This window comes from Vollenhovia emeryi, unplaced genomic scaffold (genome assembly GCF_000949405.1).
Source record: "Vollenhovia emeryi isolate VEMERY1.0 unplaced genomic scaffold, V.emery_V1.0 DF939158.1, whole genome shotgun sequence".
Taxonomy (NCBI): domain Eukaryota; kingdom Metazoa; phylum Arthropoda; class Insecta; order Hymenoptera; family Formicidae; genus Vollenhovia; species Vollenhovia emeryi.
This window is the reverse complement of record NW_011967208.1, coordinates 1536531-1553230: the sequence shown is the minus strand read 5'-3', so window position 1 is coordinate 1553230 and position 16700 is coordinate 1536531. Positions and strand designations below refer to the sequence as shown.

General features: G+C 41.8%; 1 protein-coding gene across 5 annotated transcripts in view; it reads right to left on the bottom strand.

Moving 5' to 3' along the window:
• The window catches only part of LOC105564923 (teneurin-a), a 348995-nt gene that overhangs the window by 283085 nt on the left and 49210 nt on the right, over positions 1-16700 (bottom strand). For all 5 annotated transcript variants that reach the window (XM_012017701.1, XM_012017704.1, XM_012017705.1 and 2 more), the window contains 2 exons: positions 7683-7886; positions 6928-7095 (listed from right to left, as the gene is read on the bottom strand). In XM_012017701.1, the coding sequence (XP_011873091.1) occupies positions 6928-7095; positions 7683-7886 (372 nt within the window). The remainder of the gene's footprint in view (positions 1-6927; positions 7096-7682; positions 7887-16700) is intronic.

Here is a 16700-nt window from a genome sequence, read left to right as displayed (position 1 = left end):
AGCTAATACTGGTACATCATTGACCAGTGGTCAAACCGCGTTACTGTCTCTCATAAAGCACAGGATAGCGTTTACAGAACGCGCAAAATAAATCATGCAGTTTCTGATGGCAATAGGTGCAGTGCAATCTAATTCTGCAAAATGGTGAACATAACTCGGCATATAACTCGGTAATATAGATTTCCCTATTTACATAATGCGGCTTACTCCGGCACGGCAGAATATACTTTCAAATTAAAATTTGCTCAATCTCTTCTTCGCAACCATGAAAAAATCATCTTTTCAATTTTATATTCGTCAAATTTAACCAGTTTTATACAAAGCTGCAATTGAGTTCGTTTCTAAATACTTTATTATCATTCTCAAATTTCTGTGAAATATCTTTACGCAAATCATATTAGATGAAGTCCCCTTTTCAAACAGGCATGTGAGAAATTTAATTGTTAACACTTTTCCGCGATATTCCGCGTTAATTGGTTTTCTCGTTTGGTTCACTTCATGTTGCGAAAGTACTGTTAACACAGAGACCGTGTATATTTCGATAGTTTTTTAACGTCAGATTACGTCTTCTTACATTGCGTCTTTTTTTGCACGAAGAAAATCTTAATGTGTTAAGATCACGAATAAATACAAACTAAAGCTACATAGCGCGCACGAAGGCGCACATGCTATGTCTAGTTTCTTATAATAAATAAAATTTTGCAATTAAGTAATATACATTTGCACGTATATTACCTAAATTGAGGCAAAATCTCCGAGTACAAATTTTAAGCAGTACAAATGACCCGCAGAATTATACGCAAAATGTATAGTAATAGTCACTGGACAAAGTATTTAGAAATAATAGGTATAGAATTTTCTATTCACAATTCACTTCGTATTTCGTAGTCGTGGGACAACGAACTTTCAACGTTCGTTTTTTGTTTTGCCCCCCGCGCGTACGACGTACTTACTGCGTGCTATTGTGTACGCGAAGGTGAAGGTCGCCTCGCTATCATTCGCTCGCCGAGCCTCGAGCCGGCAGGCCGCGTCGGGAGTTGCTCCGTGCGTCGTATTACTTTTACGTTATCAGTTTCCGAAACGCGATCGCGATGAGTGCGAGGATAAAACGCTATGAATAGTACACGTTTATCAGTAGCGAGTAACGTTCGTCGATTAATTATTAAATTTCTACAATTTGTAAGGAGAAACGATTTGCTAGTTGAGGCGACGGCTTTTTCAACGAAAGATATTTCACGAGACCATTTCATCTAAAATATAAACGCGAACTGTAGTACTTTATTCGCGATTACATCTCCTTTGCGTATCGCGCTTTGAATTATCTGTCTTTTTCGGTGCAATCTATCTTTCAGTTTCGAGAAACGATAAAGAAATTTGCTGGTGTACGGCTCTAGTATTTGTGTGCTGTATTTCGTTCTGTTATACTTCGTGGCTCAAACAGGCAGGAAGCAAGGAAAGTCGCTACGGTATATTTCGAAATATAATCAAGAATTATCTTAATTGTTACAACTAATAGACTTGATCTTAGTGAGTGTATCGCCGACACAATTCATTTCGCGTAAGGATTAGATAGTTTGACAATTCGCATTGTAAAATATCGTTTTGTCGCGGATTAATAACTACTTTATCGCAGATGCTTTCCAACATTTGCGCGATGGAAAGTCATACGACGCACGAATACTTTGTGCGTTTCGCAGTGTTTTACGTCGCGTACGGGAGTGTCACGCAAAATTTCGCGCGTACGTTCTCGCGAGTGAATATTGTGCAACAAGGAGATCTGAGAGGATGAGGAGGTCTGGGAGGCATCGGGCAACGGCGGAGCAACCATGAGGTGAGTGTTTTATATTTTATATATTATTTGATACTCGCAAATTAAGTATCTGCTCACTGTTTGTCCTATTCATTTGAACGATTCGAGTGAGAGTTACAGACAAAAATGTACGTTGAAATTTTGTTGAGTTTATATTTAAAAGAAAGAGATTTTTTTCGAGTACTTTATAATCATCTTATTTCATATCTATTTAAAGAATGTATAAAATAATTGACGCAATAATTTCGTTTTTTAATAATTATTCTATAATAATCATATATCGTATATTTTACAGATGACGATGCAGATAACTCCGCTGTCGCGCATCGTATCGGTGAGTGGTAAATTTTATTTTTAATTGGCGAAATGTGGATCTATATAAAACTCGCATTAGATCTACATTATGTAAAATGCACGTTGGAATTCAAGAACGCGCAGGTTTGCAAATAAACACGAGCTTTCATAAATCGATTGCTTTAAAATGGATGAATTAGAAGAGATTTTAGTAAAAAGTCTACTTATACAATTATTAACTGTATTTATTCTGACCATGCGTCAATTCTAATCGTTTATAATCTATCCATATATTTAACAATACGACTTAATATTATTTCATCACAATTGCTATTATATCGCCGAGTTTTCAACAATCGTACAACGTTTAAATATTAGTTTGCATATGTAATCGCTCTTCAACGATCTCTTATTAAAGCTGAATAGCGCGCGCAGTGCTATATCCTATTCTCCCTTACTTTAAATATATCGTTTACATGTTTGGATCAAGACAACTTCCTTGATGCAATATTTAGCGGAATTTATTGGGTATTGCTTTCGACTGTTATTACAAACGTGACAAGCGTACATACACCCGTTTGGCGTTCGTACGACATCTAATTGGACACATTATTGAGCAATATAACGTCGCCGGCGGTATGTCTTGGCCAATCGTTGTGAGCCAATTATGTAGTATGCCAGCGCATCACCGATACCGAGTTCAACCGAGTTATCCCTCATCCGCGGGCGGCGAGAAGGGTTAGTCAGACAGTGCAAGGGGATGCAAGGTAGCCGACAGTGACTTGATGCGGTTAGCGATTCGCGTCTGTAATTCGATTTGTCGGTCTAACGCCTCCGCCGCGTCGGGGAGTACACGTTCATGTAAATACGAATTATTTGCCTGCGCTATAGCGGCGCGGTATTGCCGCGACGGTAGGTACCGTACCTACTGTCCGATAACCAGTCCAACGAATCGTTCCGGCTTGACTCCTTCCGGACCAAACAGTCTAATAAACCGAGTTAGCATTCGTGAATGCTTCGTCCGAACTGTCTCGTACAATTTCTATGTGCCGCTTCCGCCTTCGTTCGCGCTGGACACACAAAATTTCATCCGCGCCTCGCCTAGATTCATTTACCATTGATAAATTGATGAGATACAACGCGCTTTTGTTATATTCTCGGACCTTCAATGCATAGCGAAATATCAGAACCGAACATATTTATATTTGACGATTAAAACACTCGCTAATGTTTTTTTTTTTCGGACGACTATAATGTAAGAAAAAGATAATTACGTGCATTTAGAATAGGATGAGGTTTCATAAAACAGCTTCGCCACGATGAATTTTCACGGAGGACAAAGTTCATAAATATCACGTTGCTCGTAACCTGAGCATTATATGATAATTTACGACAATTAAGCTTGTGCATTGATTACATTCTGTTTGAATTATTTTCCTTGGCGTTATGGTAGTAAAGTGGTGAGACAGGACCGTTAACGTCATCCATAAACCTAATGTCTCGTGATTTTAATTCCCGCGCCTTCTTTTCACAGTGTCTGCTTTCTTTTACAACATAAACCTTTATTTATGCAAACGATAAAAAGATTGCGTTGTAAACAATTAAATGTAATAAAAGATGTACGCCGTCATAGATATCTAGTCTGAAAAAAGGTAGACTAAAAAGAATAGAACGATAATGGTAATGGCGAACACGGACTATTGGCATAGTTCGCAAGTGGCGCTTGAAATTATTCCTATTTGTCGAAAGTTGGCACTTAGCCAAACAGACACATCCGTATAACTTGCCGAACGTTACAAAAAGTATTCGATTGTAGTTGAAAGTGACGAATCAAGTGTTCTTGATTAAATACTGCACTACGATCAAAAAGCGAAAATTCACGCGAGTTATTTACCTGAGCGTATTATCGTTTATTAAAAATACCGGTGTATTTTCGCGCTGTAGCGTGGTTATTTTTTTTTAAGTTTTTACTTGACTGTATACGTAAGTCAATTGATTCCGCGTGTATTTATTTCATGCAACATATGCCGCGAAACCTACATCAATCGAACGAATTGATAACATCAAGCTTGCTGGTGCGCATGATTTGTTCCACGGCATTAAATGCAACAACCCGCATCAGAGCCCGTCAAAAATTACCGACCATCGTTGAACGATTGCGAAAACCCGCGGAAAATTTATTTTCCACCGACGGTGATTCGCTCCTGCACGTTTACATTGTGCTCAATTATTAATTTTCACAAAAATTGTGCATTTCTCCTAATTGATATACTTGTATAAATGTCTGCAATACGTATACATTTCACGATGAATTTAATAGTTGAAAATCCTATGGATTAACAAAACTTTGTATCAAATGGTAGCTATTAAATTGCAAGAAGAATTTGCTACATGTAACGATAGATAGATATTATATTTTATTTTATTTTCGATAATTTATTTATTCGCAGCCTCGTTGTAGCGAGTTAATACTTACAGGTCAGTCACAGAATCGCGGCACTAATTCTTCATTTTACGAGCTAATTCTTCATTTACGATGACGAGCACGCTCATTTGGCGTGTGCATTTCATAGCTTTGTGGTAGCAAATTACCGTAACGTTATCGGGTTTCGCGCGTTCGCCAATTCAATAACGCGCTCCTCGACTGGGCCACATTAGACTACGGCGGTCTAATGTAATATCAATCGTCTTTCTGGCGATGCGGCGCACACGGGGTTAACGCGGGTAAGCCCTGACCGTTGGGAGCCATTTGCTAATAGATGCCGCGACATGCCTCCATTAGACCGCAGGGACATTCTGGCAAGCAATATCCCATCGCAGATTCAGACTCAAATTACTGCTTACGAGATCCTAGTAATTATACGCGGTATCTCGCAGCAACTTATATAATGCTCGTCGTCACCATCGACACTCTCGCAAAGCCGTGCGTCAACAAATTATATTGCCCGGGTACCTGATCGATAATTAGGTGATTCACTAAAACGATTTTCTGTAACGTGCAAAGCGCTGAGAGTATCGTGTGACACAAATTGCCGAGCGTAAAGTTAGAAAAGACGAGAAAATGTAAAATTTCACATGATCCTTCAGAATCACTTTATTCTTATTTATGATATAATGTACACCCGCGCTTACAATGTACCTCGAACGCATGTTTATAGACGCTGCAAATGCCCACGAGCGAGCGTCATGAGCTTAATTCGCGTCGCTAATTTTCACGAAACCTACGCGTAATGTGATCGCACTCGAGCGGGCAGGAGCAATGCGGCCTTCGAAATTCCGGAGGTAACCGTCCACGAAGATGCGGTGGAGCTCTCGCTCCTTACCGCACGCGCGCTCTCGCCAGCTTTCCACCCGGCTATCCTTCGCCCTTTCATCCATGCTCTCGCTGTCTCGCGATATCGGTAGACTAATTGGCAGCCAGCTTCCCTCGAACCCGACGTGACCGCCGCCGCATCGACGTCGCGTCGACACGAAATGAGATCCGACGAAATTTCGTTTAAAACTTAGCCGACGAGCGTAAGCCGCTCGTCGACCGCGGCCGCCGGTTCAAAGCCGCAAAGCTACTTTCTCTTATCTCCCGGTGGTTGCTGCTCGAAGCTGCGTTACACAGTGAGATAGTGCGTGTGCCAAGATAGCGCAGCGGCCCAGCAACGACAAGAGATCTAAATACTGTTGACGTTTTGAAACAATATAGTCGGGCGGGGTCACGCTAACTTTGACGGTGGTCCATGCTCTAACTAACTAGCTGAGCCCAGGCGCCAACTGCTAACTCCGTTAGCCCGGGGCTCGAGTCTCTTTCTCTTTCTCTCTCTCGCGCTTGTGCGGTACCATTGCCGCTGCCATTACAGCTACCGACACTGTTAGTGTTGCCTCTGGTACATTACTGCATCAGACAACAATGAACCTAACTGCCAAAATAGAAGGTCCCTTGGTTATTTAATGAGCCAACGTATAATGTAGTTTGTCGATTACGGTATTGTTCGCTAGACGCATGGCTTGGAAACGTTTGCCTTTGCCAAGATCTTTCGCCTTTGGCCGTTTTGTGAAGCTCGCAAACGCGCATCGATGAGAAATATGAGACGGATGGCATTCGTAATAATCTATCTGGTATATAATCGAAATGATAGCCACATACGTTTCTTTAGGACAAAATTAACAAATGAGATTATGTGTTTTCTTATTCCGCATTTATTACTGAAGCAATGCTCAATGAGAACTCGTTAATAATAATTACGGTTCGATCATAAGATTTATGCGAAATCGAGATTGAAAGTACTCTGCTTGAAACTTTTTCTCAATGTTCAATAATTTCGAATAATTGATAACACACACAACTAGACACATAGAGTCTAGATGCCGAGCTCCGTATGCGATTCCCTTTTTTTCCGTTGGCGTTTCTGGGTGACTATTAATATTAAGCTTTTAACGAGGAACACGTTTACGAGAAACCCGATTTAACTCCGGCCAGGGGCTCGATACCAGCCGGTAACTCGGTTAGTCCGGTAATCGCATTTGAGGCATGGATCGTTAACTTATCGCACCGCGGCAAATTTTACGTCGTGATTTAAAGGGCCGATCTGCTCAGGGCGATCGACGAGGATTTATCCCGATCCACGTCACGTCGAGTGAGTTCCATTGTTGAAGTCTTTGATAACAGAAGTTTTATTTCTTTGGCTCACTACACTCGTATTGCGAATCAATAATTACAAGAATTGCCTCAAGCGATGGTGTGCGATGGCATGCGATGTGACGCGATGATCATGCGTGTGAAGTAATAATCGCGCGATGATACATGAGTAGAAAAAGAAACTCCAGTTTCTTACCATTGGTGAGATGTATGCGTGTGTGTTCATCGGGGAAGACGGTTTCGGAACGATCGCTCGCTGTGGAGCTACTGCTCAAGGCGCTTGCATGACCTCGGCGTGTTCTTCGACCTAAGGTACCGCCGCCGGAAGTCGTCTTTTTTGTGGGCGCCGCGTAAACGGTCTCACCTGCAACGAAGAAGATACGAATACTTTTGAATAGCCTAGGAATTTTTTCCATCGAAAAACGGTCTTGCTAACGAACAGGAATCATACCGCTTAATTCAATCCTCCATTAGCACGACAAAGAAAGCACTCGGGTCCTTTAATACTTTCGAAATTACTTTTAAAGAAGCGAAATTACTAAGTAACATCTTTTCGCGCAGACTAAATCGTAACTTTCAGCAAATAATTTTTATACGGGCCGGGAATTATTTGAACTTGAGTGGCACGATGTCTAACATAAAACACACACAATGTTTAATAGCTACAGGTGTGGGGTGTTTAAAACGGATCGAAGTGCGAAATATTATATTAGGGTTGAAACCGATAGTTGACGCTGCCTTGCATAATATCGCATTGCCTATCGCTTTAAATTGCCCATCTACCGGGATTTCTCGTCTTGCGTCCATCTACCGGAATAAGCTCGTCTTGCACGCGTCATGGCTGTACAACGCAGTATAAAATTGCGTTTGACGAGATTCATCTTGCGGCAAGCCCGTAAGTATCATCTTGCGTGCAAACCAACCCGTTTGCGGTTCTAATTAACTCCCTACCATTGCCGTTGCGAGATCTCTCGGAAGATATGCTGCCGTTATAATGATGCCGGCGAGAGTTTGTGCTTTCGAGGGGAAACGGAGAAGCTTGCCGATGATTCGGTGTCAAGGTTGGGGGTGGCGTAGGAAATGGCGTTGTAGGGTTGTCCGTGGTTGCTGCGCCTTCCGTGTCGGATCCCGTACGGTACGATCTGTCCCCCGCATCTGCACAAATTAATCACGCGTTAATGACATTCATTTTTATCAGCTGGGCATCTCCCCCCTCTCTCTCTCTCAGCAAGACATATGGTCTCCTCTTAAATGATTTTGAAGAAAGATAAGCAGAGTGAGCGAAAGGCAGAGAGGTTATTCGTAAACTTATTGTTAGCTCTACTCCGGATCCACGATAAATAAAAATTGTATTACGTTTACAAGTTGCTGGTCCATAGGTATACATCCGCGTTATCTGCGATCTTGCCGCTTGCGGACAACCGCAGACGCGTCGCGGCGTACACGATCCCACGTACAAACGCGCGTCTTCGCCTATCTCGCAGTGGGGCCTCCCGTGACGTAACCATCATTCCGTTTTAGAGGTCTCCCACTGTGGTGTTAGCAACTATCTCGCGCCCTTGCCTCTATCGCTAGTCGACATTTCCGCCAGCTCTCTGTCAGATCCGAGCACTTCGTCGCGCGTCGTTGCTCTGATCTGCATTTGCTTAAGTTGACGCATGTCTAAACTCTTAAAGGCGCTTGTCACCAAAGCAGTGCCGCTTCGAGGGGGCTTGCATTATTCGGCGCGCGATAGCGGAACACAAGAAGCACGGGCTAGAGGGGGGAGGGGGGGGACTTTCTGCCGTATAAGAAATGTCGGTACGTCGGTGTACGCCTTGGCGCGATGTGCGAATAGGTACGTCTGTATTTTTAACCACGTTGACACGTACAAGGTGTACCGGGAGTTATTTCTTTGACAGAGAGATATACTCGCAGATGTGCTGAGGTGACGCTGAAAGGATAAAGTGGAGCGACATAGTTAGCTGGGGAAGGACTTTTTCTGCGACATTCCTACGCGTAGCGGGAATTGAGGATTGACTTTCAGTCAGTCTTCCGTCAACGATAAAACGTTATCGTAGAATTACTTTCAGTTCGATTTCAGAGACCATGTCCAATGCGTGCATTTTTTTTTTAAATTAAAAATATGACTCGGCGATATCACGTTCAGCTTATTAATTGGCACATAATTGCCGGTTGCAGCAACGCACGTTGTAATTCACTATTAAACTTCATTTCGCTATGGCGGACAAAGGGGCAAAACCATAGTGAGAAAAGGTTGGGATGGGAGATTGGGTATAGAAGGGAGGGGAAATCGAATCTTGTCGGTAATTAATGAGGAAAGTTTTACAAATAGCCGAAGGCATAGTCACTAAACGCCTTAGCGAGCTCGTGAATCCCATCCACAAGCAGCGTATCTTTACACAAAAGTAAGTTTTTAATTGATAATTACCCTTTTTCATGCGAGAGTAAAGACTAGACGACTGCTGACTGTTTTACAATACGTTTGTGCCGCTCTTTCCGATTGGGATCGGAAGACATTGGAAGGTATTTTTGTAACGAAGCGCACGTGTGACAGCTTGCCAATTGGAATAGCGTAAAGATAATTCGGTTCGTATAACAGGCACAGCTATTTCTCGTGGCATTGGGCGATTTGCAGATTGAGCCCAAGAGGAAATGGAATATATCATTGACAATATCGTAGGCTTCCTCTTTTGTTGTACCATTTCTCGCGCGTTGAAAATAACCGATATTCGGGCCTAGAGGAGAGCCAACGAGGTGTTAATTACGTTCTCGCGCCGCGCGTTGCGTTCTAAACATTGTTTGCATCGAAATGGGCGCGCTTGTCGAAAGCGACGCGCCGCTGCGGATTGACAAATCAGTTTTTCAAATCGGTCGGGAATTTACGCGCGAGCGTGGAACAAGCTCGAGGCGACCTGCGGGTTACCTCGGGACATCAAAGATTCGAAGTGCTCTCTGCCGCCTCTGCCTCTTTCCCGCTCGAGGCCGGCGCGAGCGCATTCGCGATATAAAGAGAGATACAGCCAAGATGGGCACCCTGATAGTCGAGACGTCTGAGAGTGAGTAGCCGAGGGTCGGGGCAGTGGCGCTGATATTGCTCGCATTAAACTTTCATATTCAATCTTGCCACCCAACGTTGGGGCACCCTCACCGCGCGGTCCCCGACCCTCGTCCTGCCGCGCTGTGCCGTACGGAGAGCGAGCTCGGCATCAACCCCACATGTAATTGTGTTATGCCCTCTTCACCCTCCCTCCCCCGCCCCTCTGCCCCTCGCTCTCTTCGCTAACTCCCCGTCTCTTCCTCCTCCGACCTTTCCTCTTCTCTTCTACCCATTTCCCTTCGGCGCGACCTCGGCCACCCTCCCGCTCGTGGCGGTTCCGCTACGCCCTCGTGGCGCTCCTCCTTTCTATATTGGATTTTCTAATCCGTATGGATTCGAAAACGTCGCCGTGACGTTTAAGAGGATAGAAAGGTCGTTTCTTTATCGGTCGGCGGCTGCGGCACACTTGGGCCAGCGCGCGACAAATGTCCGTGATTACGAGAGACTATTTCGCTTCATTTCTCGTTCGTTGTGTCGTGCGACGCTGGCAAGCATTGAAATGATATCGCGCGTTTGTTACAAAAGTAAAAACCGATATCCCGTTCGTTTCGCTCCGTTTAAAATCGACAAATACGATTCGAGAGCTGCTGAAACATGAATACGCATGTGTATGGTACTTGAATCTTTACTTAAACTCTATGCACGCAATTACAGGGTTGCAGTCTTCATGAAACTACTAATTATTAGTTCGTAACACGAGCTAATAATTATTATTTCAGGGGCTTTACGTTTAAACTCGACGTTCGGAATTGATCGATAGACTCGCGTAACAGCGTACGCATCGACCGTATCGATCGCGAAAGCGTTAACCACGTAACAACATCTCGTCGGCGTGTCGACGTAGCAAAACGAACAGTCGGCGCTTATCTTTAATCGACCGTTAATCATCGGCGCCGATCGCGTGCTCACCGGTGTCCCCTTTCGACACTCCCGGCAGCCGTGCGAGTGCACGGGGCTAGCCGGACGATTTATCTCGCAAAGCACACGGGGCCGCCGCCGGGTCCCCTCCGACACTCGCCACGCTCGGAATTTACAGTCGTGTCTCGTCCTGTCCGGTGGCATTTCTTCACCCCGGCAACGGTTCCTTCCGTGGCGACTAAACGCACGGCGGGTGGGCACCACCGGCCCCAGCGCGACAAGGAGAGCCGGTGGCATGTCGTGTGCACACGATGCATTTTGTTTGTAGGGGATTGTTGCCATGGCAGCGAACTGCGAACATCGAATGCACTTCGCCCTGGCACGGCGCGGCGCGGCGCGGCGCGGAGCCGGTAGCACCGACACGGCTCGTAGACCCCGAGCGAGCTTGCGGAAGAGTTAGCCCCCGGCTGCTTTCGCAAGCTCCGCGCAACGGGCCGTGTACACCTGGACACGGTAGACGACGCAACTTCGGGCGGAGCGCGTTAATTTTCTTCAAAATTTTGCTTGCGAACGACGCTACGTCGCGGTCCGTAGTTAACACGCGCTTTTCCAAAGCGTTCCCCTCTAATGATCTCGCATTGCGTTAAAATACAAGCGCGGGATATCCGTGAGATGCTCTGCGCCTCCGTATCGCTACAACGTGTGCGCGATTGAGAGCGGGAGGGTAGAAATAATTGTCCACAAAAGTGCAAAAAAGTTTCACAATTATTGATTAACATATTTTATTTTCGTGGCCAATTTCAGTCATCGCGAAATTGAATATGGCTTTCGAATATGGAAACGCACAAGGTAGTTGCAATATGCAGTCTCGTAAACGTACTTTGCAAGAATGCAACAGATGTTTGTGACAACTGCAAATAACGTTGACACAAATATTGAATATCATTTCCATATGCAACAGCACTGCAGTTTTGCTCTTGTGTTTTGAATTCGAGTATACCCCGATGACGAATGAATATTTGAGTTGAACGCGGAATTCCTTCCCGACTCCTGATTATAATTTAGATTCCTTTTACCGAATTTTCCAAAACGCGCGCGGAAAGCGTACCGTTGCGAGAGGTGTACATGTGTCAAGGCAAGAAGGAAAGAAAGAAAAACAATAAGGGATGCAAGATGCGTTTTCGAGCAGCTGTCGCACGCACAAGGAACAATGGGATACCTACGTCGCGGCTCATATCGAAAACCAATTTCCGAGATGTCAACGAAACGAAATCGGGCGCTAGGAGGGAATTCGCCGGCGTTTTTCTAGTAACTGCCAGAGGTTGGAGATCACTTTGAGTGGGAGGGTTTGGCAAGATCGAGGAGTGGCTGTACCTTCAACAGGTGCAAAGTGTCTCCGTTGAAAGGGCCACTCTCCGACTGCTTCCATGCCTTCCATCGTCTCTTCCTTCCGCTTCTTAAACTGCAAGCTCTTTGATAGAAAGCCTAAAGCGCCCGCGTACCTTTCGGGGAGGGCGGGGGGGGGGGGACGAGACGAAACGTATATACAATTACGACGGCTCATAATAAGCCGATGCTCCGTTTGAGAAAATAACGATGCCTGCTAATGAGACATACCCGTCGTGCTTTGCATTCCGCCCGTGACAGCGAGCGTGTCCCTTCATCGCGGAATATTTCGAGTTTTCGTTCATGCGCGCGATTTTCCGTTACGACACAACACGATGCAGGTATATTCTCATCATAAAATACAATGTGGCAGAAGTTGTAATGATATTACTTATCCTATCACTTGCGTTCGACATTGTAGGCACGTTTCTCATCGATTGTGTGCGGTGTTACGCGACGTCGTTATTATGTGTTTGAGATTTAAGGAATATTTCCCATCTTTACAGAGATAGTCGGAACGTACGCCACATATTTATCCAATTAAGAAATTAAATAATTAAAAGATAAATAATCTATAATAAAAGTTGGTTATAAACGTGGTATGGTATTAGTTGCATTTAATATACTAGCATATGTTTATTGGGCTGTACCGTATAGAAAAATAATATCTAATAATAATATAGGTAAAATATTACAAAATTCTAAATAATATTTAAACGGTTCGATAAAAAATTTTTTAATCATTAACATTTAAATAACATTAAAAATAGTTTTGTAAGTCTCTATGGAATTTTTATGGAAATAATATTTATCGATCGCATATAAAACATGTTTTCTTTTCCTTATAAAAATCGCATAATTTAAATACGACCGCCAAAGCAGCAGCGATGAAACTTATTCTCTCTGTAAAATCGAAACTTCTAACATTGGTCTCGCGTAATCATATTTTATACATATATGAGAATAATATATTTGAGATATTATGGAGACATAAAAAAATATTTACGAAATTTAAATTTTTTAGTCACAGTTATTACAGATAATAAATATACGCTAGCGAATACTTGACATTTTTACCGCGTTAGAAATATTTTCGATATGACGGCTGTTAAACGACCGTTAAAACTTCCATTGTCACACAACGTATGTATGTAACAGAGTTAACGCAATGATATTTCATAAAGAGGTACGTTTTATCGTAGTAGCAATTTCGACTGACACTTACAGTATAAAATGATACGCGCAATGTTAACACATAAAATTTAATACGTCATTTTGGGTTCGCGCAGTCTAAAAAAATTAAACATTCGGTCAGAAACATAACCGCTGTCACTGGCAACACTGCCAGTGCAATGGAACAAGAGAAACACAGAAATGAACATGTGGAATGTTGGAAAAACAATTGCGATGAAAGTTTTTAAATATAAAATTCTTGATATGCAACTTCTAAATTGGGCCAGAACAAATGATTGAAATCTGTTGAATCATTGAAAGTATTTGTTATCTTGTGGTACTTACTAAAAGTATCATTCGATTTTATAAAACGTAGAAAACATAGAAAAAAGATGTAAAATAAGACGAAAGGGTATAATACAATTTTCATATGGAAAAACATTGCACCGTTTAGACGAAGAAAACTAAAGGCAGTAGTCGATTCTGCAGTCTATTACAAAAGAATCTATATGTTACATAAGAGAACTCGAAGTAATTGAGAAGTGCACGATATTTTTTCAATTTCCGGCAAAAAGATGCGCACAATCCCGTAAATTCATTTGGTATTTGCGATTAAAATTCCACTTTTTATATGTATGTTACACACGTTCCCGTTCCATTGATGATCATTGCCCACTTTATAGAATACTTGTTAGCTCATTTTTCGATTTACGTTTCTAATTTAGTAGCATATAAATCACGTAATAATTGAATACGTTGAGTAATTAATTATTCGAAAAAATAAAGCGGAGAAATTATATTCTAACTAGAGCTTCGAAATGAAACTCGGAGTTTATTAATTTATCGAATTAATGAATGATAAATTAAATTTTAATTAGACCAAATTTATAAGATAATAATCATAATAGTTGGATTGCTCGCGATTGTCTGGCAATAACAAAAGTATATTATACGAAACTTTTCTCTCAATCGCTCGTAAAAGAATGCCGAAGTTTGATATCGCCCGTTTCGTTTCTCATTGCTTATAAAAAAACAGAATTGTAATTGACGACAAGGGTTCGAAGTTCAATGTTCGCTACAGTATTCCCATCTACTTAATGTTTTGTTTTTCTCGTGCGACCGGCTACTACCGAGTCCCCCCTCGACAGTAATGAATAGTACATCCGTTATATATTTTATGAACGGCACGAGAACTTTTCTCATCATCCTTGAAACTAGGAATTACATATCGATATCTTCCGTTATTGACGACGTTGGCGCGGAATAGCATACCATCGATAGGAGATCCCCTAGCTTCAAACTTTCCATCAGTTTCCCCTCTACGCTCCTTCCTCATTTCTTCTTTTTCTACCGGTATTTCATAGAAAACAAAGTAGTCCGCTTTAACGTAACCAAGGATTGTAATGGACACAAGAAAAAGACTGTAATTTAATAATAACGAATAAATATTCTTTATATATTGCAGAAGCTATTCAGGCAAACGTTTGTCCAAGTATTGCAGACAATGTGCAATATTCACAATAATGAATTAAGCATGTCTCTCAAGAGATTACGCAAACATATTAATGTATATGTATATACCTAATACTCTTGTTAAAATTGCAATTAATTAATTATACATTAGTTACGTATAATGGTAAATCAGCATAACATTGCGATATCAACATCGAGATTAAAGAGGCAAAACCGCGATGGTAATATTGCAATTGCCACGAGTACAACGTTAAATTATTGATTCGAGCAAATATATTTTCCACAGAAAATAAATCCCCATATTGTTTATGATGCTTTTACACGTGAATTCATTCAATATTTATTTATAATATCCGATACTATCGTGTGTATCATGCATGAAAATATCTTTTTCTGCGATTCTCTTAAATCTATTTTCAAAATTGATTGTTCGGTTTGCCCGCGCGGTTCATCGATTTGTAAGAATATATACGCGGTAGCTAATGTTAAAAATGAATATTACAAGTTATACATTTAAATATGGCAATTTATACCGTAGATAAATAGGACCATTTGGAGGAAATAATTGTCTAATTATTAATTTAAATAAAATAAATATATACTAAAAGACTGATTTACAAATGGTAAGAATTTACATATATGCTCGTTTACATACGCATTTAATGTAATATGCAGCTCTATGTTCAGATAATCTCAAGTTCTCTGACAGCAAGTAATGTGTCAAATAGATTAGAAAATCTAAGCCTCGAGCGCTACGCTGCGGAAGCGCTGAGCCTAGAACGTATTTTACCAGGTTATCGTTAGCGGCGAAACAGCAGCGCGATAGTGAGATGCGCATTGTTAAAGAGCGACCGCGGTAAATTCATTACGACCCCAACTACTTGCGGTCTACCGCTTTTTACTACAAAGTCTAGCTTAATATTCTGCTTTGACATTTCGTTATGTAAAATTTGCTAAAATTTTCTAGGGACGTTGCGCGAGGTGTTCATTACGCCACCGTAATAATAGAGAGTTATTTTAATATCTTGAAGCCAGAGCCACTCCCTGGCTTGAAGATATTAAGTGCGTTATTCCATAGCATGGAAGAAAGATAAAAGAAAATATTGAGGCACGTATGTATGAAAAATATGGTGGCATTTACTTTTTATTTCCAAGTCACAGAATGGCACAAGCTTCGTCTTGTTCTAATTGATTAACGTCAGTTACGTATTCAATGTGGTATATTAATATCATCTTAAGAGCCAATATCCTACGCATACGTAAAAATGTGGTGAATTTCAGACACATTAAACATCTTAGATTTAATTTGAATTCTTCTAGCGGAAAATGTAACGTCAGCCATTAGTATTTTTAGTCTGATGGGATTTCTTATTGATCGGGTTTAAATTGACATCGTTAGCTAACAAGAATCACTTGGAGCGAGTATAGAATTAGATCTCAATTTAAATACATTAAATCCGGAAATTTCATTAAAATCCTCTCTTGTCTAAATATATGATAAAATCTCCGATACGTGTATAAGAGAGAGGCGACATATTAATGGAAATTTCGATAAAAAGCAGTCTGAACCGAATATATATTAGCTTAAAGTATCTAATAATTTTATGAGTGACATGAGAGCGCGTCTACCGTGCACCGAATCCGATATGTACTCGTACATTCTATACTAATCTCGAGAAGTTGCATTGCATCGCGCACACGTTTTCCTCACGTCAGATAGATAAGGTATATAGCTCCTTTTAGAGGCATTAGTAATAGCCGTCGACATCTTGGTTATCTCCACGCGAGACGTTAAAACCTTACGCCCGAAATTATGATCCACGAAGCGTGAATAATTCCGTCTGGCCACCATTCATTCCGCGGTCGGTGTAAATTATTGCAAGGAGCGCATTAATTTCCTTTGCGAATAATTAACAACGCACCGGACAACGAAACCTTCGCGCACCTCCTACGCTTTTGCAATGGTCAGTCCTTCCGTC